At 43.9% G+C, this 25074-nt stretch overlaps 2 protein-coding genes and 1 non-coding gene across 4 annotated transcripts in view; 1 reads left to right on the top strand and 2 right to left on the bottom strand.

Moving 5' to 3' along the window:
- Positions 1–9053, bottom strand: part of Dbf4b (DBF4 zinc finger B) — a 44260-nt gene extending 35207 nt beyond the window's left edge. For both annotated transcript variants that reach the window (XM_036198216.1, XM_036198217.1), the window contains exon 1: positions 8940–9053. The gene's annotated coding sequence lies outside the window, so the exon portion shown is untranslated. The remainder of the gene's footprint in view (positions 1–8939) is intronic.
- Positions 9054–9066: 13 nt separating this feature from the next.
- Ccdc43 (coiled-coil domain containing 43) lies at positions 9067–21464 on the top strand. The gene is made up of 5 exons (XM_036198218.1): positions 9067–9336; positions 14004–14091; positions 16203–16338; positions 18359–18417; positions 20947–21464. The coding sequence occupies exons 1-5, from the start codon at positions 9139–9141 to the stop codon at positions 21132–21134; spliced, it is 669 nt and encodes a 222-aa protein (XP_036054111.1). The 5' UTR covers positions 9067–9138; the 3' UTR covers positions 21135–21464.
- LOC118590459 lies at positions 12380–12484 on the bottom strand. Its single transcript, XR_004945761.1, has one exon. It is a non-coding gene; the product is annotated as a U6 spliceosomal RNA (small nuclear RNA).
- Positions 21465–25074: the final 3610 nt, after the last annotated feature.

Below are 25074 nucleotides of genomic sequence, written 5' to 3'. Positions count from 1 at the left end.
ACCCAAACAGTGTCTCCCTGCTATCTGTAAGTCCAGTTCCAATGATCTGATGCCCTCTTCTGACCTGTGAGGGTACCAAGGCACACACATGCTACACAGATATACATGGAGACAAAACACCCACACTCACAAAGAAATAAAAAACAGTAACAGGCTGGGCGATGGTGGCGCACGCCTTTAATCCCAGCACTCGGGAGGCAGAGCCAGGTGGATCTCTGTGAGTTCGAGGCCAGCCTGGGCTACCAAGTGAGTTACAGGAAACGCAAATCTACACAGAGAAACCCTGTCTCGAAAAACCAAACCAAAACCAAAACAAAACAAAACAATAATAGTAATAAAGGAGGAGGCTAGAAATGTAGCTCAGCTGGTGAAAAGTCTGTCATGCAAACATGAGAACCTGAGCTTGGAACTCCAGAATTCACATAAAAAGCCACTGATGTGGAATGAGGCAGCAGAGACAGGGTGATCCCAAATAGCCAGCCAGCCTAGCCAACTGGTGTGCTCTGGGATCAGGGAGAAATAAGCTGGGCAGCTGAAGAGACAGTTCAGTGGTTCAGAACATGTACTACTCTCGCAGAGGACCCACATTTTACTCTCAGCATCCATACTGAGGGGCTCATAACTGCCTGTAACTCCAGGTCCAGGGGCTCCAATGCCTCTGGGGGCATCTGCACACACAAGCACATACCCACACACATATACATATAATTCAAAATAAATCTTAAAAAAGAAACAAGCTGGAAACCCATAGAGAAAGACAGACACTCCACATCAATTTCTGGCCTCCACACACATGTGCACACTCACAAAAATGGGCTTTTGTGTGCACTTGTGAACATGGACTCATACATCGCACACACCTTCAAAAAAAGATAAAGGGAGCGAAGTGATAAACATCTTTACATTTTGTTATGCTCTTTTGAGACAGGGTTTCTCTCTGTGTAGCTTTGACGCCTTTTCCTGGAACTCGCTTTGTAGACCAGGCTGGCCTCGAACTCACAGAGTTCCATCTGCCTCTGCCTCCCGAGTGCTGGGATTAAAGGCATGGGCCACCGCCACCACCGGCACATTTTTTTAAAATCATGAACAGCTGGACTCAGTTGATGATCCTATTTTGTTGGTAGCTTAAGGCCGTGCTGACCACAAGCCTGTTGAGCATGCCTGATCAGCTTGTTCCCCTTGGCCACCCCAGTGTCAGAGATGTCACTCACAGACTGTTTGACATGGGGTATAACAGGTGCATGTGTTCTTGTCTTGTCTCATGGTTGACCCTGCTGCCAGCAGAACTCCATGATGGCGGAACAGGATTCTTTCTTCTCCCAAGGGCCTCTTCCGAGGATATTCGGGTTGTCAGCAGAGGTCTTTCCAGCACTATGTTTCTTGGCCTTCCAAACCTTTTGACTTTTGCTTTGGCTGAGGCAGGATCTTCTGTTCTGACCAGTATATCCGTGCTTGTCCAACCGGTCTCCAAATGAGGCAAAGCCCACGGGGACAGTCTCACTCAGCAAGTTCCAGTGGACTTTGGGACAGTGTAGAATACTTCTGGGACCACGCGGCCTGCACATTCTCTTCTCTCTCATTCCCGGAAATGCCATTTTTCCTCAAATATTTTCCCCTAAAATTCTTTGGGAGCTGATGCTTCTCAGGTTCCTTGTCTGGGGATGCCAGCTGTCACTCCAAACTCTGGGACCTGTTCTGATTGAATGCTGACAGAATCGGAGGCAATAAAAGTTAACGTTCAGTAGAAGTACAAGCTAACTGCATGCAGGCATCTCATGGCCGATCACCCCTATGTCTGTAAATACATTTTGATCGGATTGCTGCTCTGGAAAATGTGTGCCTATGTTTATCACCTTTAGTTTTGTAAAGACAAGATGTTCCTGGCTTGATATTTGGCCAAGGTAGCGAAGCGATGTGTTGTTTTTGTTTTTTGTTTGTTTTTTTTTGTTTTGTTTTTTTGAGACAGGGTTCTCTGTATAGTTTTACTATCTGTCCTGGATCTCCCGCTGTAAACCAGGCTGGCTTTGAACTCAGAGACCCGTCTGGCTCTGCCTCCCAAGTGCTGGGATTAAAGATGTGCCCCTTTGCTGCCCGGCTGTTTTTGATGTTTTATGTATATATTAAAGATGTTTTGATGTGAAAGTTGGGAAAAATGTCTTTGACATAATGTGTTTTTGCTGGAGGTTAATGTTGGAGGGAAGGAAAAACATGCTTGATTTGGGAGTATAAATAAGATGGCCCAAGCTGTTGGGACTGGTCACTTGTGTGACACAATTCATTTCTTCCTGCAGGTGCCCTTCCCTGTCTCAGGACCTGAACCCAGGGTGGGATGGTATCATGGCAATCTTCTTCACTTTCAGCGTTAACTTGGTGGCTACAATGTAATTTTTACTGAGTTGAGGTATCACAAATAAATACATAAAGATTTATCCTGCATTACACATTTCACTTTTTGTTGTTTTGTGAGTACCCTGGCTGTATAGGCTGGGCTCATCTTGAAATCAAGATTCTCCTCTCAGGGGGTTGGAGATTTAGTTCAGTGGTAGAGCGCTTGCCTAGGGTTCAATCCTCAGCTCCAAAAAAAAAAAAAAAAAAGATTCTCCTCTCAGACTTTCAAATGCTGGGAACACGTGTGTATGCCACAGTGCCTGGATGCTCTGCTTAATTTTAAAATGTTTTTATTTGTTATTATTGTGTGTGGGTGTGGGTGTTTTGCCTTCATGCATGCTTGGCATCAGAAGAAGGCATCAGATCCTTGAATTGGAATTACAGACAGCTGTGAGATGCCATGTCCTCTTAGCCTCTGAGCCGTCTCTCCAGTCCCTGCACTTCTTAAATGCATGTATGTGGGGGCACGTGTGTGTGTGTGTGTGTGTGTGTGTGTGTGTGTGTGTGTGTGTGTGTTGTACACATCTATAATAAAGCACTCTGGAGCTCCATGCCAATGAGAGACCCTGTCTCAAAGGAGGTGGGTGGCATCCCTGAGTACATTGAGGCTGTCCTCCAGCCTTGACATGTATTCACACATATATGCTCCTTTTCCTATACACATGTACACACGACAATGAATGGGAGGTTTGGGGGTGTTGGCTCCATCATTGAAGTGTTTGTTGCACAATCATGAGGATCTGAATTTGGACCCCGAGCACCCACGTAAGAAAGAAACCGTGTGGAAGCTCGTGCCTGTAATACTAGAGCTGGGGAAGTGGAGGCAGGAGGATTCCAGGGCTTGCTGGCCAGCCAGTCTGCCCAATTGGTGAGCTCCAGGTCCCTGGCCTTCACACACACACACACACACACACACACACACACACACACACACACAAACACACATATACGTTTTCAAGCCCATAAAAAATGAACTGAAGAAGCACTTTGGAAAATTAGAAAATAATGCTCATCCATCAGTGGATTGAATCAACTAGCGAGTATCCAAGCGAGAAAATGCTAATGTAGTGGTTTAACTGAGTGGAGAAGGGTGACATGTTATCAATGTGAATAGATATTTTAAATAAACTTGCATGAAAAAATGACATTGGCGAAGGAGAAGAACAATATGTTAAACAATGTGGTATAGTGTTTATGGACCTATAGCTATAACGGGCATCATGTATACAGTAACAAACTGTTCACAAACTCTCTGGAGAAAGTGCCAATTTCAGAAACACTGGAAGATGGCTTTCAAACAGATTTGTTTCATTTTGATGTCTGGGTAGAACCCAGGTCTTTATGCATTCTAAGTACAATGAGCTACTGAGCTACATTCCTCTGCCCCCACTAGGCCTTTAAAAAAAGATACAAAGTAAAGAAATAGAACACGTTCCTCAAAAGTGGTTCTGTTCCTGACCCTTTCACATCCTGGCGGGTCTTCTGGGGCAGTCTACTGAGGTACAGAACTAATTTTCCTGGCTGATGTTCCAGAGTCCAGCTCTCAGCACTCATCCCAGCAGGTTCACAAGGACCTGTAATTCTTTCAGGAGATCCAACTCCCTCTCTGGGCTCCACAGCTACCTACACACAAAGCACAGCTTTTTTTTTTTTTTTTTTACATTTTATTTTTACAGTACTGGAGATCAAATCTAGAGTCTAGATTTAAGCAAGCACTCTACCATTGAACTATACTCTTCACCCTTGATTTCTCTCCTAGAAGCTTCTGTTTGTTACTTGTCTGCTTATATGAATATTTTCTGACAGGCACCATTGATACTTTTATGGTGAACCAATCAAAGAGGATTGTAGATGAAATTCTAAATGGTCTTATTAAATAAGAAACACAGATCCAAATGCAGAGTTAAAAGCCCAGAGATCAGAGAGCAGTAGCTGAGAGCTAAGACCACCTTATCTTACCACTTGCTGCCATCCTTCCCCTGAGAGAGACCTTCTTCCTGTGTCCTGTCTTTTTATTGCCTTTCTCTTCTGCTTTCTCATTGGTTCTAAACCCAACCACATGACTTCCTCATCACTGCCTGTCTATACAGACCTCCAGGTCTCTATGGTTGGTACCGAGATTAAAGGTGTGTGTCATCATGCTGGCTGTGTCCTTGAACACACAGAGACTCTGCCTGCGGTGTGATTGGATTAAGGGCGTGTGCTACCACCGCCTGACTCCTGCTTATGGCTGGCTATGACTTCTGATCTCCAGGCAACTTTATTAACATACAAATAAAATCACATTTCAGCCCCAATAAAATATCACCATAGAGGATATTCTTAATATTTAACACATGGAGAAGCTCCATGTTTGTAAGCTTGTTTGAGAGAAAAAAAAAAAGGATCTTTGCAAGTGGTAATGTATGTACTTAGAATGAGTGAGGTCCTGGGTTCAAATCCTACCACAAAAATAACAATTATAATATATGGCTAGAGAGATGGCTCAGCAGTTAGGAACATTGGCTGCTGTTCCAGAGGACCTGGTTGGTGTTCAATTCTCAAGACCATATGACAGCTTACAACCATCGCCAATTCCAGAGAATCTGTTGACCTCTTCTGGTCTCCATGGTACCAGGTACACATATGGTATAGAGCTATACATGCAGGTAAAAAGGGCTATACACATAAAATAAGTAAAACTTTTAAAAATTATTCATTTTTATTTTATGTGCACTAATATTTTGCCTGCAAAATATTTGTCTGTGTGAAGGTGTCAGATCTTGGAGTTACAGACAGTTGTGAACTTCCATGTGGGTGCTGGGAATTGAACCTGGGTCCTCTGGAAGAGCAGTCAGTGCTCTTAACCCCTGACTCACCTCTCCAGCCTGGATAATTTTGTTTTGTTGTTTTGAGACAGAGTTTCTCTGTGTAGTTTTGGTGCTTGTCCTGGAGTTCGCTCTGTAGACCAGCCTGGCCTCGAACTCACAGAGATCCACCAGGCTCTGCCTCCCAAATACTGGGATTAAAGGCGTACGCCACCACCACCTGGCTGGCAGATTTTCTTTTTTAATTAAAATGAATAATAAGTCTATGCATTGGAGCAATACCAACTTCACAGTTTTTACTTTTATTATTATTTTTTTTCACTTATTTATCTTGACTGTGTACCAAGGTTCGAGTTTGGAGATCAGAAGACAATTTTTCGGAGTTGAGTCCCTCTTCCTACCACGTGGATTCCAGGGATCCAACTCTGCTCATCAGGCTTTGAGCCTTTCCCCCGCTGTGCCAGCTCACTGGCCCTGCTTCTTTTCCTGAGATGAGGTCCTGATTGTTCATGCTGACCTCTAACTTTGGGCACAGACTACCTCTCCCTGCTTCAGCTGACTCAGCAGCTGGGACTCTAGGTGACACTTCACCCAAACCCATCCTGTTGATTTTTTGTTTGCTTGTTTTGTTTTTCGAGACAGGGTTTCTCTGTGCAGCTTTGAACCTTTCCTGGGTCTCACTCTGTAGACCAGGCTGGCCTCGAACTCACAGAGATCCGCCTGCCTCTGCCTCCCGAGTGCTGGGATTAAAGGCGTGTGCTGGCACTGCAAGGCTCATCCTGTTGATTTTGATACTGTGTCACAGTTATGAAAGATGCTACTGTTTGGGGAAACTAGACAAGGTATTCAAGAGTCTGTGTTTGGGGCTGACGGCTCAGTGGTTAAGAGTGTGTATTGCTGCTCTTCCAGATGATGTCAGGTCCCAGTACCTACATTAAGTAGCTCACAATGGGAACTCCAGCTTCAAGAGATCCAAAGCCTCCAGATTCCTCAGCTGCTCTAGCACACACTCATGCACACACACACACACCAACAAAAAAAAAGTTAAAATTAAATCTTTTTTAAATGTTTGCTTTTTGAAACTACACTTGACTCTGTGAGGTTTGTTTTCCTTTTTTTTTAAATCCTGAAACAGAGTCTCACTATGTAGCTCCTGTTTAAGCCCTGTTGTTGGAGCTACAGGGATCCCTAGAGGCATCCAACAAGTCTTTCCATGGTATACTGTACCATAGTCAGGCTGCTCTGGCCTCATGATCCTTGGATTAGAGATGCTACCATGCCTGGCTCTCTTACTCATTTTCCAAGGATGTTAAAGTTCTACCACTGCTGAGAAGTATTCCTGGATTCTTCAATTCTCCCACCCCAGCTTCCAACGAACTTCATGGACTTAGGGATCCTTTCACAACCTCCATCAAAACATTTCTCTCAGCTAGGGTGTGGTGGTGCTGGCCTATAATCCCAGCACTTGGGAGGCAGAGACATGAAATTTAAAAGTTCAAGACAAAATAAATAAATAAATAGATTTGAGCCCCAGGAAAGTCTGGACACATAGAAAGACCCTGTCTCAATACCACTACCACCACACAAACAACCACCCACACCAATTAATTAACAAATAAATAAAAACATCTCTGGGCTGGACAGATGGCTCAGCTGCTAAGAGCACTTGCTGCTCTTCCAGAGGATCTATGTTTGATTTGCAACATTCACATTGTGGCTCATAAACATCTGTTTCCAGGAATCTGCCCACGTCTGGCCTCCACAAGGGCATCAGGCACAAAAGATATGCAGCCATACAAGCAGGCAAAACACCCATACAAATAAAATAAGAATTATGGGCTGGGCAGTGGTGGTGGTGCACGCCTTTAATCCCAGCACTCGGGAGGCAGAGCCTGGCGGATCTCTGTGAGTTCGAGGCCAGCCTGGACTACAGAGTGAGTTCCAGGAAAGGCACAAAGCTACATAGAGAAACCCTGTCTCAAAAAATCAACAAACAAACAAACAAACAAGACCCTTTTTAAAAAAATGGGCTGGAGAGATGGCTCAGAGGCTAAGAGCACTGGCTGCTCTTCCAAAGGTCGTGAGTTCAATTCCTAGCAACCATATGGTGACTCACAACCATCTATAATGAGATCTGGCGCCCTCTTCTGGCCTGCAGGCATACATGCAGGCAGAATACTGTATACATAATAAATAAATAAATAAAAAGAATTATGACACTAAAATTGTCATTATTTCTAATTAACACCTATTCTCCTTGGACTGAATTGGCCCCTGAAAAACAGACTTTTGTGATAATCATCTTTGAATTTTCAGTCTTGCAACAATGTCAGGTGAATGTATTCAGTAAGTATCCAGTGAAGGAAGCAGTTGGACTAAGGCCTCTGCATAGTCTCTTCCTCTGTAGTTCGGGTATAGTGGTCCCAAGCAATTCATTTCAGGCCAGAGCTGATAGTCTGCAGTAAGCTGAAGCACTTGGTGATTCTGCAGGTAGAGAATTCTGTCCCCTGGTTAGGTTCGCTCTGGCTGTGTACAGCTTCATTATCTGTTTTTGTTTTTGTTTTTTGGGTTTCTTTTTGAGACAGAGTTTCTCTGGATAGTCCTGGCTGTCCTGGATCTTGCTCTGTAGACCAGGCTGGCCTCAAACTCAGAGAGATCTGCCTGCCTCTGCCTCCCCAGTGCTGCGATTAAAGTCCTGCGCCGCCACCGCCTGTGTTTCCTTATCTTTTAATCAAACATAAAAGCATCTCCTCACAGGGTTATTGGGAAGATCGCAACAGATACTTGATGAAAACCTCTTAGAACAGTGCCTGATGGAGGACAAAATACATTCCTTGTGCTGGCTGGTGTCTGTCAACTTGACACATGATAGAGTCATTTGGGAAGAGGGAACCTCAATTGAGAAAATGCCCCCTTACCAGATTGGCCTGTGGGGCATTTTCTTGATTAGTGATTGACGTGGAGGTGGGGGGAACCTATTGTGAGTGGTGCCACCCCTGGGAAGGTGTCTCCTGGATGGTATAAGAAAGCGAGTTGAGCCGGGTGGTGGTGGCACACGTCCTTAATTCCAGCACTCGGGAGGCAGAGGCAGGTGGATCTCTGTGAGTTCAAGGCCAGCCTGGGTTACAGATCGAGATCCAGGACAGGCACTAAAACAACACAGAGAAACCCTGTCTCGAAGAAAAAAAAGCGAGCTGAGCAAAGCACGTGGAACAAGCCACTAAGCAGCGCCCATGACTCCTGCTTCCAGGTTCCTGCCTTGAGTTCCCCAGTGATGCGAGTGTGACCTAAGAGTGGAAACTGAAATAAATCCTTTTCTCCCCAAGCTGCTGTCAGTCATGGCGTCTTATCACAACAATGGAAACTGTAACTAAGACACTCTTCAAAGATACTCCTGTGGAAACGTGGGGCAATGGGTGCAAGCAATGACTCTGAGGCTGCTAAGCAGTTCAACTGCTGAGCACCTACTATGTGTCTCCGTACGGTGATGATGATGAGTCGGCGAACGTCTTCTGGAATGTGGGTTTTCAGGGAGGGAGGCTTGGAATGGTAACGGCGGTGGTATTCGGGGCACAAACAAGACTTGAGGGGCATCCTGGCTTCAGAACATCCCCCCAGGGCGTGCCGAGGCGCTGGAATCCGTCGTGGTGAGCGCCAGTCCTCTGAGCTCTGGATCCCGTAGCTGGCTGGCCATGACACTGAATCTGATCATTGCCAACTATAACCAGTCTGTTAAAAACTCACCTGCCGGAGCTCCGGGAGCACCACGCGGGCACGGATAAACCAAGAGGCCTCATTGGCCGGCGCGCATCCTCCCGGATCTCGTTCCCAGCCCCGCGCGGGGGTGGAGGCTCCTTCTCCAGGCATGCGCGCTGGGCCAGTGGCGCGGCCCGTCAGGCACTGCGGTAGGCACCTCCGGGTCCCGCAGGACCCTGTCCCCAGCATGGCGGCGCCCAGCGAAGTGGCCGCGGCAGTGCTCGGTGAAGGCGATGGCGCGGGTTTTGGATCCTGGCTGGACGGACGGTTGGAGGCGCTGGGAGTGGACCAGGCCGTTTATGGCGCTTACATCCTTGGAGTCCTACAGGAGGAGGAGGAGGAAGAGAAGCTGGACGCCCTGCAGGGTATCCTCTCCGCTTTCTTGGTGAGTGGAGTTATCCAGACACATTCCATCAGTCTCACAGAGACATCTGGGAACCTCGGTCATACTTCATCTCTTCTCCTGTTGCCGGCACGAAGTCTTATCGGGAAGAAGCCTACTCTGAGGGGGAAGTGGGTTGCTGCCCCACAGACAGATTTTGGGAAGCCTGGAGGTTGCAGGTGCATAGAGAGGAGTGGGATTCCCGGATTCCTGGCAGCAAGGCTTCCTGGGGTGCCTTTGGATGTTCTCGATAGTGTCCTGAACCCACTGAGATGTGTGAACGGCAGTTTGATCATAAACGTATAACAACTCCATTCCCATCAGTTTGCAGGGTTCAGAGTCGGGTATACAATGATCTTGAGAAGTCTGCCCATTGCGGGGGATAGTCTTAGGGCTGTCCCATGACAAAAGCCAGTAGGAAGTTCCCTCTTGGCTCCTATTTCAGAGATGAGTCTTCAAATGGTAAGCTGACAGTGAAGATCTTTTCATGATAAGCAGTATTTGGAAATTCAGTAATTATTGATGGTGTTGGGTGGGGCAGTGTGAAGAGACAGATTGGAAAAACAAATTAGGTATTTAGCCTCTGAGAAGCAGGTTCATGGGCTGGGCGTGGTGGTGCACGCCTTTTATCCCAACTCTCAGGAGGCCGAGGCTGGCGATCTTTGTGGTCTGCATAGTGAGTTTAGGACAGCCAGGGAACAGAGAAACCCAGTCTCAAAAACCTAAAAGCAGATTCAACCATGTGCGCCATGGTGCACGTCTGTTGTCCCAGTTCTGGGAAGGATGGCAAGCTGGAGGCCAACTTTGGGCTTACAAAGTGAGAGCCTAGAAAAACAAAACAGGCAGATTCGCTAATTCAGAAATTTGTACTTTAAAGCTGTATTTATGTATCACGTGGCCAAGATGCCCACTTTTCTAATCTGATCATTTGTATAGAGTTCATCCCAACATTACCACTCCCAACAGAGACCATTAACTAGATTGGATGCATAGATTAGATTCCCCCTGCATGTGTGGTTGTGACTCTCCTGCAATCTTTCTTTTTAATATGATAATCAGCTCCGTGGCTGGAGAGATGGCACTTGACACTCTTACAAAGGACTTGAGTCCCATTACCAACACCCACCCACACAGTGGCTCACAATCATCTGTAATTCTAGTTTCAGAGGATCAGACGCCCTCTTCTGACCTCCATGGGTAACAGGCATGCATGTGGTACACAGACATACATGCAGATCAGACGCCCTCTTCTGACCTCCATGGGTAACAGGCATGCATGTGGTACACAGACATACATGCAGGCAAAACACATAAATACATAAAATAAAATAAAAATCTAATAAATGAATAAATACGATCAGCTCAAAAGTAAAGTTTGCTGTGTCTTCACTAAATACCATAGAAATTGTTATCCTCACAAAGGTTAGGGAGTTCTTGAAAACCAAACTGCTACTGTGAAAGTCTCCAGCTCATCAAAGGCTTTGTTCTTTGATGTCTATCACAATGATCAGGTTTGGAGAATGGGTTCATCTGTTGTCCTTAAAGCCAGTATTCAGGGCTGGAGAGATGGCTCAGCAGTTAATAGCACTGGCTGCTCTTCCAGAGGTTCTGAATGAATTCAGTTCCCAGCAACTGGTGGCTCACAACCATCCATAATGAGATCTGGTGCCCTCTTCTGGCACACAGGCATACATGCAGGCAGAACACTGTACACATAATAAATAAATCTTTTTTTTGTTTTGTTGTTTTTCGAGACAGGGTTTCTCTGTAGCTTTGGAGGCTGTCCTGGAACTTTCTTTGAAAACCAGGCTGACCTCGAACTCACAGAGATCCTCCTGCCTCTGCCTCCTGGGTGCTGGGATTGCAGGCGTGTGCCACTACTGCCTGGCTAATAAATCTTTTTTATTTTATTTTATTTTTTTTTTAATGTGGAGCTGAGGATAGAACCCAGGGCCTTGTGCTTGCTAGGCAAGTGCTCTACCACTGAGCTAAATCCCCAACCCCAATAAATCTTTTTTAAAAAGCCAATATTCAAGGACTACTAAGAATCCAAAGGTATGGTGAGCATAGATATAAATATACATGTACATTTTTTATATAGACAGACAGAAGGCTTTTCCAATTTAAAAATAATTATCGGATATGGGGCACATGCTAGAGACACACACTAAGGTTCAGTTCATTGATGAGAACATGCTGGCCATACAACACTGCAGCTGTCCCTGCTCCCACTGGCAAGAAGCCTTGGTTTATAAAGGGAAAAGAGCTAACACAGCTTGGAGGTTCAGTGGGAATACAGCGTAAGTTCTTTCCTTCAACCCTGAATTGCAGAATAGAAGAAGTAAGGATGAAAGGTGAGGATTTGGGGCTGTTATTCGCAGTTGTGAGGTTTCTAAGGACTCTGGGAAGAGGTTAAGTTTCATACTTAAGTATTTTCCATGGTGACGGTAATGGAGTCTATGTCTGTTGCTAAGGAGAAGCAAGTGCTTGTTCAGACTCTTGGTAGAAGAGGCCACATTATCAAGACACATTAGGTTCTTAGCTGCCTGGTGTATGAACTGCAGAAGACAGAAATCATTTTTAAGGATGATTTCCCCCTCTCTCAAATTCACATGTCATGTTTAACTTTCTCATAGTTTTCTGAAACCCCATTTATATGTGGTGAACTGTCCCTGGGAAGAGCTGCCGGGAATTGCAGTTGGGCAGGTGTCCTGTCATGAAGCAACTGAGAGCATCTCTACAGAGAATGTGGTCTCTGCAGAGAATATTTTAAAGTCATAGTTCTGTTTGACCATAATGCCAAAGGCCATTGACTTTGGCAGAAATCTCAGTCTTGGAGGAACAAAATGAATTCACTGTTAGGGATTAGGAAGTTTGTCAGTGAGAATTTGAGGTAAGATTCAAGGTAGTATACAGTATAAGGTGGTATAAATAAAAGCTCCCCCCACTCTTCCTTTTTTCCCCCTCTCAACTGGTGCTTGTACTGGATGATTGACTGATCTATCTATCTATCTATCTATCTATCTATCTATCTATCTATCTATATTTACATATGGAATGCTTCACGAATTTGCATGTCATCCTTGTGCAAGGGCCATGCTAATCTCTGTATTATTCCAATTTTTAGTATATGTGCTGCTGAAGTGAACACTCGTATATATTTTTTTAATCCATGGAATTACTTTCTTCCTGACGCTGCTTGAAGTGCTTGGAGGAGCAAAAAAAGAACAGTCGCCACTGTGGAGTATTATAGAAAGGAGAGACGTTACCACTGAGTTATAGTCCTGTCGGGATGATAGGTAGTGATTGAGATTGCTTTAATGGTCCATAGTATAAACAGTGGCAGGCCCAGTGAGATGGCTCAGGTCTCGGTTTGAAGGGGGCATTGTAAAATGGTCAGGTGTGTAGGGATAGATCGCAGTTTGAAGTAGGATAATTAGGATATCGTACTGGGAGGCAAGGGGAGGAAGATTGCTACAAGATCAAGGCCAGCCTGAGCTACAGAGTGTGACCCTGTCTAAATACCAGCAAAACACGGCGTGGTGATGCATGCCTTTGACCCCAGCACTTGGAAGATGAAAGTAAGAGAATCAAGAGTTCATGGCTAATCTCAGCTGCTTAACAAGTTGGAGGCTAGCCTGGGCTATAAAATCTTTAAAAATACAAAACCAATGAAACAGAACAAGGCGAAAGTTTTGATTTAGTGAAAAGGTTTTCCTTCAAAAAGGAAGGAAGGAAGGAAGAAAGAAAGAAGAAAGTAAAGGAAGAAAGATAGATTTAGGCAAAGGAAGAGGAGAGACACTTTAGCAATCTGTAGCATGGAGTGGAAGCTGCCGTGAATAACAATGTAATAACATATTGTGTGTTTCAAAGACTAGATTTTAAGTGTTTCCCTACAAGAAACTGGTAAGTAGTGAATTAAGAAATTATTAGTTAGATTGATTTAACCATTTACGTACATAGTATCGGGCCAGTGATGTGGGTCAGCGGCAAGGGGGTTTCCACCACCTTGTCACTGTAGTTGGATTCCTGAGACCCACGTGGTAGAAGGAGGAAACCAACTCCCACAATTGTCCTCTAAGTCCACAGGAGTCACAGTACATACACACTGTGTTCACATACCACACACGCCACACACAAACACACACATACACATTCTCAAAATAAAAAACTAAACGTAATATATTGTATCCTAAGAGTAGACAATATATACAATGATCAATTAAAAAATGAAACATTTCCTCCTTTAAAAGTGAAGACTAGTGGTGGCGCACGCCTTTAATCCCAGCACTTGGGAGGCAGAGCCAGGCGGATCTCTGTGAGTTCAAGGCCAGCCTGGTTTACAGAGCGAGATCCAGGACAGGCACCAAAACTACACAGAGAAACCCTGTCTCAAAAATAAACCAATAAAAGAAAAAGAAAAAAACAATAGCGAAGACTGAGGAGGGCTACCCTAAGTCAGCGGCAGGGCAGAGTGGGCACTCTGGACGCAGCAGGTGTGAGTTCTGGGATTGCTCAGATGAGTAGCACACTGCTGTGGCCTAGGCCCTCCAGGGTTTCTTCTCTTTTTCCAGCAGGGGAGAGCGGTGTTCTGCACATGCCTTTCTTGGCTTGCTGTTATTTTTGAAGGCTTTTCAAAATAATAATAACTGGTGTGCTTTTCCAACTAGGAAGAAGATTCACTCCTTGATATCTGTAAGGAAATTGTGGAACGATGGTCAGAAACACAAAATGTCACCACCAAAGTAAAAAAAGAAGGTAGAGTTGGTTATTCTTCTATGTAAGCTGTGGGGTATGTGTGTGTGTGTGTGTGTGTGTGTGTGTGTGTGTGTGTGTGTGTAGTGTGCAGATGTGTATGTAGCGTGCATCTGTGTGTAGTGTGTATGTAGTGTGAGTGTGTAGTATGCTTGTTGTGTGTATGCATGCGTATGTTCGTGCATGTTCCTGAGGTCTATTAGGGTCAGGTCAGCTTTCAGGATTTGGATCTGTCTTTCCACCTCGTGGTTCATAGGTGAGGATGGTGGAGAGTGCTTCTTCTCACTAAGCATCTGGCTGGCCTCAGCTACTGTTTCAGGTTCAACCTCCAGGGCTTTTTCCAGAACAGCTGTTAGGGAGCGAGAGTTTCACTTTCTCCTTTGGGTACTCACTCTCCCTAAGATGATTTGCATCAGCAAACACCCAGAAGCTAGCTGTAAGATTTTACTAACTATGGATTTCCTTTTGTGTCTTTCCAGTCTACTACCCTGACCACAGTCATCTTCATTGTGGTGTAGGTGTGTGTTTCTTTGAAACAAAGTCTCATTGTATATAGCCCAGGCTTGCCTGGCCTTTTTTGGTTTTTGAGACAGGGTTTCTCTGTGTAGCCCTAGCTGGCCTTGAACTCAGAGATCCACCTGCCTCTACCTCCTGAGTACTAAGACTAAAGGCATGCGCCACCACTGCCCAGCATGCCTGGGATTCTGTGTAGCCCCTGCTTGCCTCGAATTCCTAACCCTTTTGTCTCAGCCCTGCCTCAGCCCGCTGTGTGCCACAGGTGTGCATCATTGTTGTTTTTGCTTTTTCTGCCATCCTGTGCCCCTGCCATCCTGTGCCCCTAGTAGAGTTGCATCACACATACAGGGGCAGCTATAGTCTTCTAAACTCAAGTTGACAACAGGCTGAAAGGCAGGAGCCTTCGCCCACTGAACCATGTCACTGGCTCACCCACCTTTCTCATGGTCTCATCACATAGCATAATTACGGTAGAGGTTCTGCTCCATTTGGCTGAATCCTTCCCCCTTGAATATGAGAGAGGAATGGACTTATTTGTTCATTAGGATGGTGAATTAGCTACAGAAAACTCAAAACATAGAATTCAAACTTGTGAAGAATCTTAACCTAAACTAGACACTGTTGAGGCAGGCAGATCACTGTGAGTTGAGGCCAGCCTGGTCTTCAATGCAAGTTCTAGGACAGCCAGGACTACACAGAGAAACCATGTCTCGGGAAAAAAATTATACACTGTTAGTTCTCAGTCTTGAGTATACAATAGAATCACATGATATATTGGGTTTGGGGCCCAGATATTTGTGTTTGTTTGTCTTTGTTTTGTTTTGATGGAATTAAAGGCATGGAATTAAAGGCTGGGGAGATGGCTCAGTGGTAAAGAGCACTGGCTGTTCCTCCAGAGGACCCGGGTTCAATTCCCAGCACCCACATGGCAGCTCACAACTGTCTGTAACTCGAGTTCTAGGGGATCCAGTACCCTCATACAGACATACATGTAGGCAAAACACCAATGCACATGAAATAAGTAATTTTTTTAAGTTCATAGAATTAAAAACTTTTTTTAAGATCCATTTTTTATTTTAATGTATATTTGTTTGTCTGTGTGTGGGTTTGTGCATGTGAGTGGAGGTGCCCACAGAGGCATTGGATCTCCTCAAGCTGCAGTTACAGGTTGCTGTGAGACACCCTGTGTGGGTGATTGGAACTGAACTGAGGTCCATTGCAAGAACAGTCTGTACTCTTAAACACTGAGCCATCTCTAGCTCTGGTATTGGTGTTTTTAAAAGTTCCTCTAGAACAGTGAGATGGTTCAACAAGTGTAGCACAAGCCTGGTGTCCCCAGTTCTATCCCTGGAACCCCCTAAAGGAGAGAGCTGTCTCCCCAGAGTTGTCTTCTGGACTTCAGTGCACACACATCCCAATACGTAAACACAATTGAAACCATTTTTAAGAAGACCTAAAGCCTGCATAGCTTTACCTTGTCTCCCAGATGACTCCTGAGTCCTCAGGGACCAGCACTGACTGGGTGGGTCAGTGACCTGGGGTCTTGTCTTCACCTTCATGCTCTCCTTGTCCTCCCCCCACCCCCGCCTGCCTGGCAGATGAGGTACAGGCCATCGCCACCTTGATTGAGAAGCAGGCACAGATCGTGGTGAAGCCCAGGATGGTTTCTGAAGAGGAGAGGCAGAGGAAAGCCGCCCTGCTGGCCCAGTATGCCGATGTGACAGACGAAGAGGAATATCCTTTTTAGAGGTTCAGCACCATTTCCCAAGGCTCATGCTAGGAATGTTGGACAGTCTACATCCCCCTAAGAAGTTGCAAGCCCTCTCTCTAGCTTCATTTTCTCCTTCAAAATGACAGTGATCCCGGGCCTTTGTAGGTTTAAGAAATGATGTCCGGCCAGGCAATGTCAGCACACGCCTTTAATCCTAGCACTCTGGAGGCAGAGGCAAGCGGATCTCTGAGTTTGAGGCCAGCCTGGTCTACACAGTGAGTTTCAGGTCAGCCAGAGCTACCCAAAGAAACACTGTGTTGAACAACAAAAATGATGTTAAAATAGTTGACATGGGACTTAAATCTTCAACACATAATTGGTATACTCCAGAAAAGTTCAGTGTAAAACAAATAATGCCTTTAGTGGACTGTTGATACTATTTCGAGAACAAGAAATTGCAGTGATTCCTTGCGCGTGTGTGACACTATTACTTTTCCTACTGCTGTCACCAAATACGAAGAAGAAACGAGGGGAGGGGTGGTTATCTGGCTTACAGTTTGAACTGATCCCTCCATCGTGGCGGGTGAGGCATGGCAGGCGGCAGAGCAGGGGCCCATTGGTCACGTTGTATCCACAATCGGAGGCAGAGAGAAATCAGAGCTGCTGTCAACCAGCCTTTCCTTTTGTTCCATCCAGAACTGCAGCCCAAGGAGGGGTTGCCTCCCACATTCAGGCTTAACCCATCACAGACATCCCAGAGGTTTGTGTCCATGGTAACTCTAACTCCCGTCAAGCCGACAGTCAAGATGAACATCATGAGTGCTTTTTTTTTTTTTTTTTTTTTAAATGTATATAGTGTTCTGTCTGCACATATCCCTGCAGGCCAGAAGAGGGCACCAGATCTCATTGTAGATGGTTGTGAGCCACCATGTAGTTGCTGGGAATTGAACTCAGGACCTTCAGAAGAGCAAGCAGTGAGCCATCTCTGAGCCATCTCTCCAGCCCGTGAATACTTTTATACAAAGTGTAGTACCATACTTCCTCTCTTCCATAATTAACTTTTTTTTTTTTAAGATTTATTTATTTATTATTATGTATACAGTGTTTTGTCTGCACATATCCCTGCAGACCAGAAGAGGGCACCAGATCTCATTACAGATGGTTGTGAGCCACCATGTGGTTGTTGGGAATTGGAATTGAACTCAGGACCTCTGGAAGAGCAGTCGGTGCTCTTAACCTCTAATCCATCTCTCCAGGCAACTTTTTTTTTTTTTTTTTAAAGACAGTGTTTCATTGTGTAGATCAGGCTGGCCTCAAACTCACAGAGATCCACCTAACTCCACTTCCTTCACTGAGCTTAAAAGCCATGTGTCACCATGTGTGGCTTCCAAAAAAGGCTTTTAAAGTATGAGCTCTCCTGAGGTTAAAACATAGATTTCTGGGCTTTTCCTGAGTTTTTCCTGACTTCTTGAAAGTTCCTGGAGGCTCTGAGAATTACAGTGTGTGTTCTGATATAGCCCAGGTAGATTGAACTGCTTTGAGAATGACTGGCCTCGAACTCCTGACCTTCTTGCCTCCTCTACCTCCCTAGTGTGGGAGCTGTGCTGTTTCAGAGTCTGTCTTGCCCCTGCATTTGGGCTCTTCCCAGGTCACCTGACCTTTCTTTTTAGCCTCTAGAAGTGGGTCTCTTTTGGGGGGGTGGGTGGTTTGGTTTCTCTGTGCAGCTTTGCACCTTTCCTGGAACTAACTCTGTAGATCTGGCTGGCCTCGAACTCACTCTTCCTGGCTCTGCCTCCTAAGTGCTGGGACTAAAGGCATGTGCCACCACCTGGCTAGAAGTGGATCTTGTAGAAGAAGCTTGAGGCATTTCCCCTAAAGTTAAGATTTTCAGAAATGAGTCTCTGGGGTTTACCGTCACACCTGTGGCCCTGTCCTCACTGCATTCAGCTTGCTTCTCCTAACCATGTCTGCTGACTGTTTTTCAAACTCAATTTGAAATGTGTGTGGCCTTTTTTCCACCTGGTTTTCCTTAACATCACTCACTGATGCAGATGAGAAGGATGATCTGGGTGCTTCGACAGCAAACATCGGTTCTGACAAATGTATCCTTCTCTTTGTCCATCCCTTGTTCTCCAAGGACCTTCTAGAAATCACTTGTCATTTTGCTGTTGCTGCTATAGGTTCCCTCTTATCTCCAAGGATGTCATGTCATGCCAGTACTGGGAGCCCAGTGCCTAGCACAGCCTTGATAGTCAGCTTAGCATACACTACCCAAAGAAAACAAGTTGACACGTACTTGATGGTAGCCTCCAACTGGCTAGAATGACTTTGAATTCCTAATCTGCCTCCACCTCCAAGTGCTGTGATTAAAAGCATGTGCCACCCCTAACAAAGGAGGTGGGAAGTTTTGTTCTATTTATTTGTTTGTTTGTTCTTTGTGAGACAGAGTCTTAATTACATGGTCCTGGCTTGCCTGGAAACCTATACATATAGACCAGACTTGCCTGGAACTCACAGAGCTCTGCCTGCCTCGTCTCTTGAGTGCTACGCTTAACTTGAGTGCTACGCTTAAAGGAGTGCACCACCATACCTGGCTGGTTGCTTTTTGATTTTGATTTTTGAGACAGGGTTTCTCTATGTAGTCCTGGATGATCTGGAACTTGCTCTGTAGACCAGGCTGGCCGTGAACTCTCAGATTGCCTGCCTCTGCTTCCCCGAGTGCTGGGATTAAAGTCAGGGGCCACCACACTGGACTTGACCTGGCTTGGTTTTTGTTTTTTGAGACAATAGTCTCTTTTAGCCCAGGATGAACTCAAACTGGCTGTATCAGAGGCTATCCTTAAATTGCCTTTACCTCCTATAAGGCATGGGCTACCACACCCAGCTAGAAGGATGCCTAAGAGAAAATAAAAAGTTCTAACCCCTGGAACTCTGATTTGCTCAGGACTGGTGGGAAAATTAAAATGTTAAAGTTTTATCTTTATTCTTAAAACTTTTTAATTGCAAAGAGAACACAGATACTAAATGCTTGAAGCTGAAAATACAATCAGTATTGAAATGTGTGTTTAGGGAAGTCCCTACTAACAGGTTACTCTGAGATATTCCTAAGAAGGTAAATCTAGAAATTCACCTCCTAGGTGAGGGGTTACAGTTGGTTATCAGACAGTATCTCAGAAATTAACTTTTGGTGTGAGGGATTGACCCCAGGGCCTTGGGTATGCTTAGGTAAGTGTTGTTTCTGAGCTCTCTCCTCAACCTGAAACTCATTTATTTTCTAGTCCAAATGTAGAAAAAAGTCACATTTCAAGAATATAAAGGAGATTGTCTGGTACATTTTACTTTTTAAATGCCTGGCTGTGTGTGTGTACTATGTATGTGCTGATGCCCCCAGAGGCCAGAAAAGGGCATCAGAACCCCCCAGAACTGGAGTTACAGATGGTTGTGAGCCACTATGTGGATTCTGGGAATTGAACTCAGGACCTCTGAAAGAGCAGCCAGTGCTCTTAACTGCTGGGCCATCTCTCCAGCCCCTGATATTTTGTTTTTAAAGATAAAAGAAATAAGGAATAAAGTTTTTGACTGTTTTCTAACTTTTGTTAAACTAATTTCATGTCTTTTTTAAGTTCAGTGTTGACAAAATAACATTTTTTTCACTCTAACGTTAGTCTAGAAAAAAGCTCAAATTAACAAAATTCAATAAGAATAAACCTTAATTACTAGAAAGCATTTTAATAATGCCAAGTGCATAAGCTTTTTTTCTGCCACAGTGATACTCTTTATTGACTTACCCTACACTCAGCCCCAGCAGTCTATAGAATACTCTTTGGACTTAGCTTGGAGTGAGATTTTATTTTTTTAATTGGATCAATTTTATTTATAAGCATAAATTTTATTTGTACTTTTTTGGATGTCCTTGTTAAGAAAATTCATTTTTATAAAATATTTCAAAGTTCAGGTTTACTTGTCCAAATGAGGTTTTTTTTGTTGTTGTTTTTGTTTTTGGAGACAGTTGTGTGTGTGTGTGTGTGTGTGTGTGTATATGTGCATGCGTGCGCACGCAGCAAAACACTCATACATTAAAAAAAATCTTTGGAGTGCCGGGAAAAGTTTGTACCACCACTACCCAGCCAAAATGAGATTTTTTTATTTATTTTATTTATTTTTATTTTTTTTTTATACAAGGAACATTTTAGATTTTAGATCTGTATTTGTTATTTTAGGAGTTCCCATCAGATCAAGGATTTTTTTTTTAATATATTAGTGTTTTGCTGCACACACACACACACACACACACACACACGCACACGCACGCACGCACGCACACACGCGCACGCACGCACGCACGCACGCACGCACGCCTAATATCTGGCGCCCCCAGAGGCCAGAAGAGGGCATTGGATACTCTGGAACTGGAGTTCTGCATGGGAGTAAGCCATTGTCTGGGACTGAACCTCTGCTAGAGCAAGTTTTTTGCCCACTGAGCCATCTCTCTAGCCTAAACCAAAGACCCTTTCTTCATACTAGGAACACCAAGAGTGCATTTAGGGTTCAGTGTGTAGAGAAGGGCATCAAGACTGAGGAAACTACAGTTGCCTGTGGGCTGTGTACTTGATCGCTTAACTCACTGGTAGCTCTCTTCCGAAACACCAATGTGGAAGACGTTCTCAACGCTCGCAAATTGGAGCGAGACTCGCTTCGGGATGAGTCCCAAAGGAAGAAGGAACAGGACAAGCTGCAGAGGGAGAAGGGCAAACTAGCCAAGCAGGAGCGCAAGGAGAAGGAAAGGAAAAGGACCCAGAAGGGGGAACGCAAGCGATAACCTCGGCCCACTCCCTTCCTCTGGCCCATGAACTGACTGTGCGGCTGTGTGTTGAGAGAACCGAGACTAATGCATTTCCCCAAATTTCCTAAGGCTTTCCCCCTTTGTTTACATGTTCAAAAGGAAAATCACAATCACTTTTAACTACAAAATGTGCCATGTTTTGGTGGTGTGGGCAATCAATTATAGTTAGTATCTTTACCAAAGATCTGGAATTAGGGTAACCTTTCTGTTTTAGTACTGAAATCCTGTGCTCTTCTGGCTTGTTTTTCTAAAAAAGGTCAGCCAGGCGGTGGTGGCACACACCTTTAATCCCAGCACACAGGAGGCAGAGACAGGTGGATCTCTGTGAGTTTGAGGCCAGCCTGGTCTACAGAGTGAGTTCCAGGAAAGGAGCAAAGCTACACAGAGAAACCCTGTCTCAAAAAACAAAAAACAAAAACAAAAAACAAAAAACAAAAAAATAAGGTCTTCCCTCATTTTGTATAATTAACCAGATTCAGAAAGCTAACGTCCTGAAGGAAACATGACCATTCCTTCTGAGATTAAAAAATCAAATCGCTCCCTTGGCAATGTTTGCCTCAAATGTAGTGGTTTTTGCTCTGAAACGGGGTTTCTTTCATTCTGTAGTCTAGGCTGGCCTTGAACTCAGTGCAGTATCCTTGCCTCAGTTTCTCAGCCTTAGGATTGTGGGCATAAATGACTGTACCTAGCTTGTAGTAGCAGTGTTTCATGGCTGAAATAGCTGATGGAGAGCCCTACCTAGATCCAGGTTTTATAAGGCATCAAATTAGGAAAGCACAAGATGGCATTTGGGGTGTGATAGATCTAGTAGATTTTTTTTAATGTGTCAGCTTGGGCTCAAGCTGTAGTTGTGTTGAGTGCCGACTTAGCATAAAAGGCCCTGGGATCGATCCCCAGCACTGAAGAAAGACTTAACCTATGGGAGAATCAAGAGAGCTACGTACTTTTCATGTAGTCTGTGACCTTAAGAAGGATGTGTCAGTTTGGGGTATAAGGTTATCATTATTAGCTAGGTAAATCATGAGTCCCCTTGAATCCCCTCTTGATTTTAATCTTGATTTATTCTGCAGGCATGTCCAACCTTTTGACATCGTGACATGACGTTTTTTTAAAACTCGCAAAAAAAAAATCATGTTTTAAAAGTAAGTTTATGATTTTGTGTTAGACTGAATTTACAGCTGTCCTCGGCTACAGGTTGGACACACCTGCAGTATTAAGACGTAATAATTCCCGGTTTAGAGAAACTGAAGGAATTACTTTTTTAGAGAAAAACACTGGAAATTTTGCTAACACAAGATACTTAAAAATATATATAGTTGGTGGTTAACAAACTTATGAGTGAGTGGAGTCAAGGGTGAGCAGGAACTCCAATTCTACTCTACAGCCACATCCAGTTGTAAATAAAGTCCTTCTGTACTTGACTTTGGGCAACAGCTATCAAAAGCCTCAAGAGAACAATTTCTCTGACAAGATACAATAGATATTTTATACCAGGGGTTAGAAGACTACCACTCACAGGCCAAGTTTGGCCCAGTCTTTTTTTGTATGGGGCAAACTAAAATGGTTTTTTACATTTTTAAAAGGTTATAAAGAAAGACTTTCATGATTGAGACCATATGTGGCCTATAAAACCTAATATTTACTAGTATTTGGAGAAAGTCTTCTGACTTGTTTTTGTATAACTAGCTACCTTTGTGCAGAAGCAAAAAAAAAAACAAAAAACAAAAACAAAAACAAAACATGGTTAAGGAGATAATGCTGACTCTTTATCCTACAACCATGTCACTGCAAAAATAACCACCTTTTTCTTTTTTTAAATAAACTTTATTTAAGTCAGTGTTGTCTGCCTTGTTTTTTCCGGCTGCTGATGGGAAGGTATGTGTGGCTAGTCCCTTGGGAATGGTCTTTATTGTCTGGTCAGCCCTCTAAGATAGACTCTGCAAGTGAAACGTCTTCTCTCTTACATTTGTTTCCAAGTTTCCTGTGAAGGAAAGATTAGCTCAGAGGATTGTTTTTTGGAGCTTGAGTAAGTTGGCTTTGAAATTTTTTATATGATTGGAAGCAATGAGCCACAGCTCTGAAGAGTATATGCTAGAACCTGTTTTAATTTAGTAATCCTTACTTTGGGACTACCTTCTCACCTTGATTTTGGCTTCTGAAGGAGTCAAGATTATATCCATCCCTTAAGGTATTTGTTTCAATTTGCTAGTTTTTTGTTTGTTTTTGAGCCTCCTGCTTTGTAACCTAGGTTTCCCTTGAATTCCTGACCTTGCTTCAGCCTTCCAACTGCAGGGATTATAGGCATGTTTCACCACACTCGGTAACAGTCAGTACTTCTGGGACTCTGTTATAGTGTACATTCAACTAAATATATGCTTAAAAAACAATCAGCTTGGCCGGGTGGTGGTGGCACAGGAGGCAGAGGCAAGTGGATCTCTGTGAGTTCAAGGCCAGCCTGGTCTACAAAGCTAGTCCAGGGCATGCTCCAAAGCTACGGAGAAACCCTGTCTCGAAAAACAAAACAAAACTAATCAGCTCATTGGGCTTTAGTTAGGTTATTCACTTAAGATACTATTTTTTTAAATTATTATTTTTAAAATTATTTTTTAACATGAAAACAGGTTATAATTTAAAAGTCCAGGGTTATTTTAAACAGTAAAATACTTTCTCTGTAGAAAATAGTATAAATGATAACATTTCCCAATAAGCTCTTTTAAACCAAATGATAGCTGGATTATACATATATTGATTAGATTCTGGGATACAGAAGAACCCTATCTTCATCTGTTCAGAGAGCTATGTTTTACTGAAGTTGTGTGAGATTCCTATTCATCTTCCCCTTCACTGTTTGATTTACTGCAGACATTTTTCTATAGGCTAATTCATAATCTAAAAATATTTTAGTGTCCCCTCCTGAAAGAACCTCCAGCATTTTCTTTCATCAGCTTGATACAGTACAGATTCTTATCCTAATAGTGAAATGTTTCACTAAAGCAGGCCTAGTGATTGGGCGTTTTTGTTTTTCAAGACAGGGTTTGTTGGAGTAGCCCTGCCTGTCCTAGCTCTGTAGACTAGGCTGGCTTCAAACTCACAGAGATCCACGTGCCTCTGCCTCCCAAGTGCTAGGACTAAAGGCCACCACAACCCAGCTAAAAATTAAATTTTTATTTTTATGTGTATGGGTGTTTTGTCTGCATGTGTGCATGTAGTGCCATTGGAAGCCAGAAGAGGGCATGGGAACCCCAGGGACTGGAGGTACTGGTGGTTGTGAGCCACCTTGTGGGTGCTGGAAATCAAACCTGGAACCATTTTAAATGCTGAACTCCAGCCCTCAATGGAATTTTCATTATAATAGTAATTTCTCCAAAACTTTTTGTAACTACTTATTCAAATGGAAAGGGTAATGGTAGAATGACAAGTTTCAAATACCTTTATATATATATATTTGTGTATGGTGTCTTCCTTGATCTCTCCATCGAATTGAAAAAACATTGTTTTGTTTTAGTTTTGTTTTTCGAAACAGGGCTTCTCTGTGTAGTTTTGGTGCCTGTCCTGGATCTCACTCTGTAGACCAGGCTGGCCTCGAACTCACAGAAATCTGCCTGCTTCTGCCTCCCGAGTGCTTGGATTAAAGGCCACCACCACCCGGCCATTTCTTTTATTCTTTGTGTTTATGTGTGCTTGCTAAAACAGAGACATACACTTTTAAAGAAAAGTAAAATAAAAACATGGGCTACGTCAGTTGAGTGGGTAAAGGCATGTGCTGCCGATCCTGATGAGCTCACTCTCCAGGACCCTCATGGTGCTAGGAGAGACTGACTACAGAAAGTTGTCCTCTGACCTCCACACCCACTGTGGCTTATGTGTGTGCATGTACACAGAGATTTAAAAAGAAAAATACATTTCTTTGAATTAG

The sequence above is a fragment of the Onychomys torridus genome, chromosome 8, assembly GCF_903995425.1.
Source record: "Onychomys torridus chromosome 8, mOncTor1.1, whole genome shotgun sequence".
NCBI classification, from domain to species: Eukaryota; Metazoa; Chordata; class Mammalia; order Rodentia; family Cricetidae; genus Onychomys; species Onychomys torridus.
Note: the sequence above shows the minus strand (reverse complement) of the source record. Positions and strands in the feature narration are given on the sequence as shown.

Coding starts and splice junctions, on each gene's coding strand:
- Ccdc43 (XM_036198218.1), top strand. CDS start 9,139: ATGGCGGCGCCCAGCGAAGTGGCCGCGGCAGTGCTCGGTGAAGGCGAT. Junction 9,337..14,003: donor GTATCCTCTCCGCTTTCTTG/GTGAGTGGAGTT, acceptor TTTTCCAACTAG/GAAGAAGATTCACTCCTTGA. Junction 18,418..20,946: donor AAACATCGGTTCTGACAAAT/GTATCCTTCTCT, acceptor ACTCACTGGTAG/CTCTCTTCCGAAACACCAAT.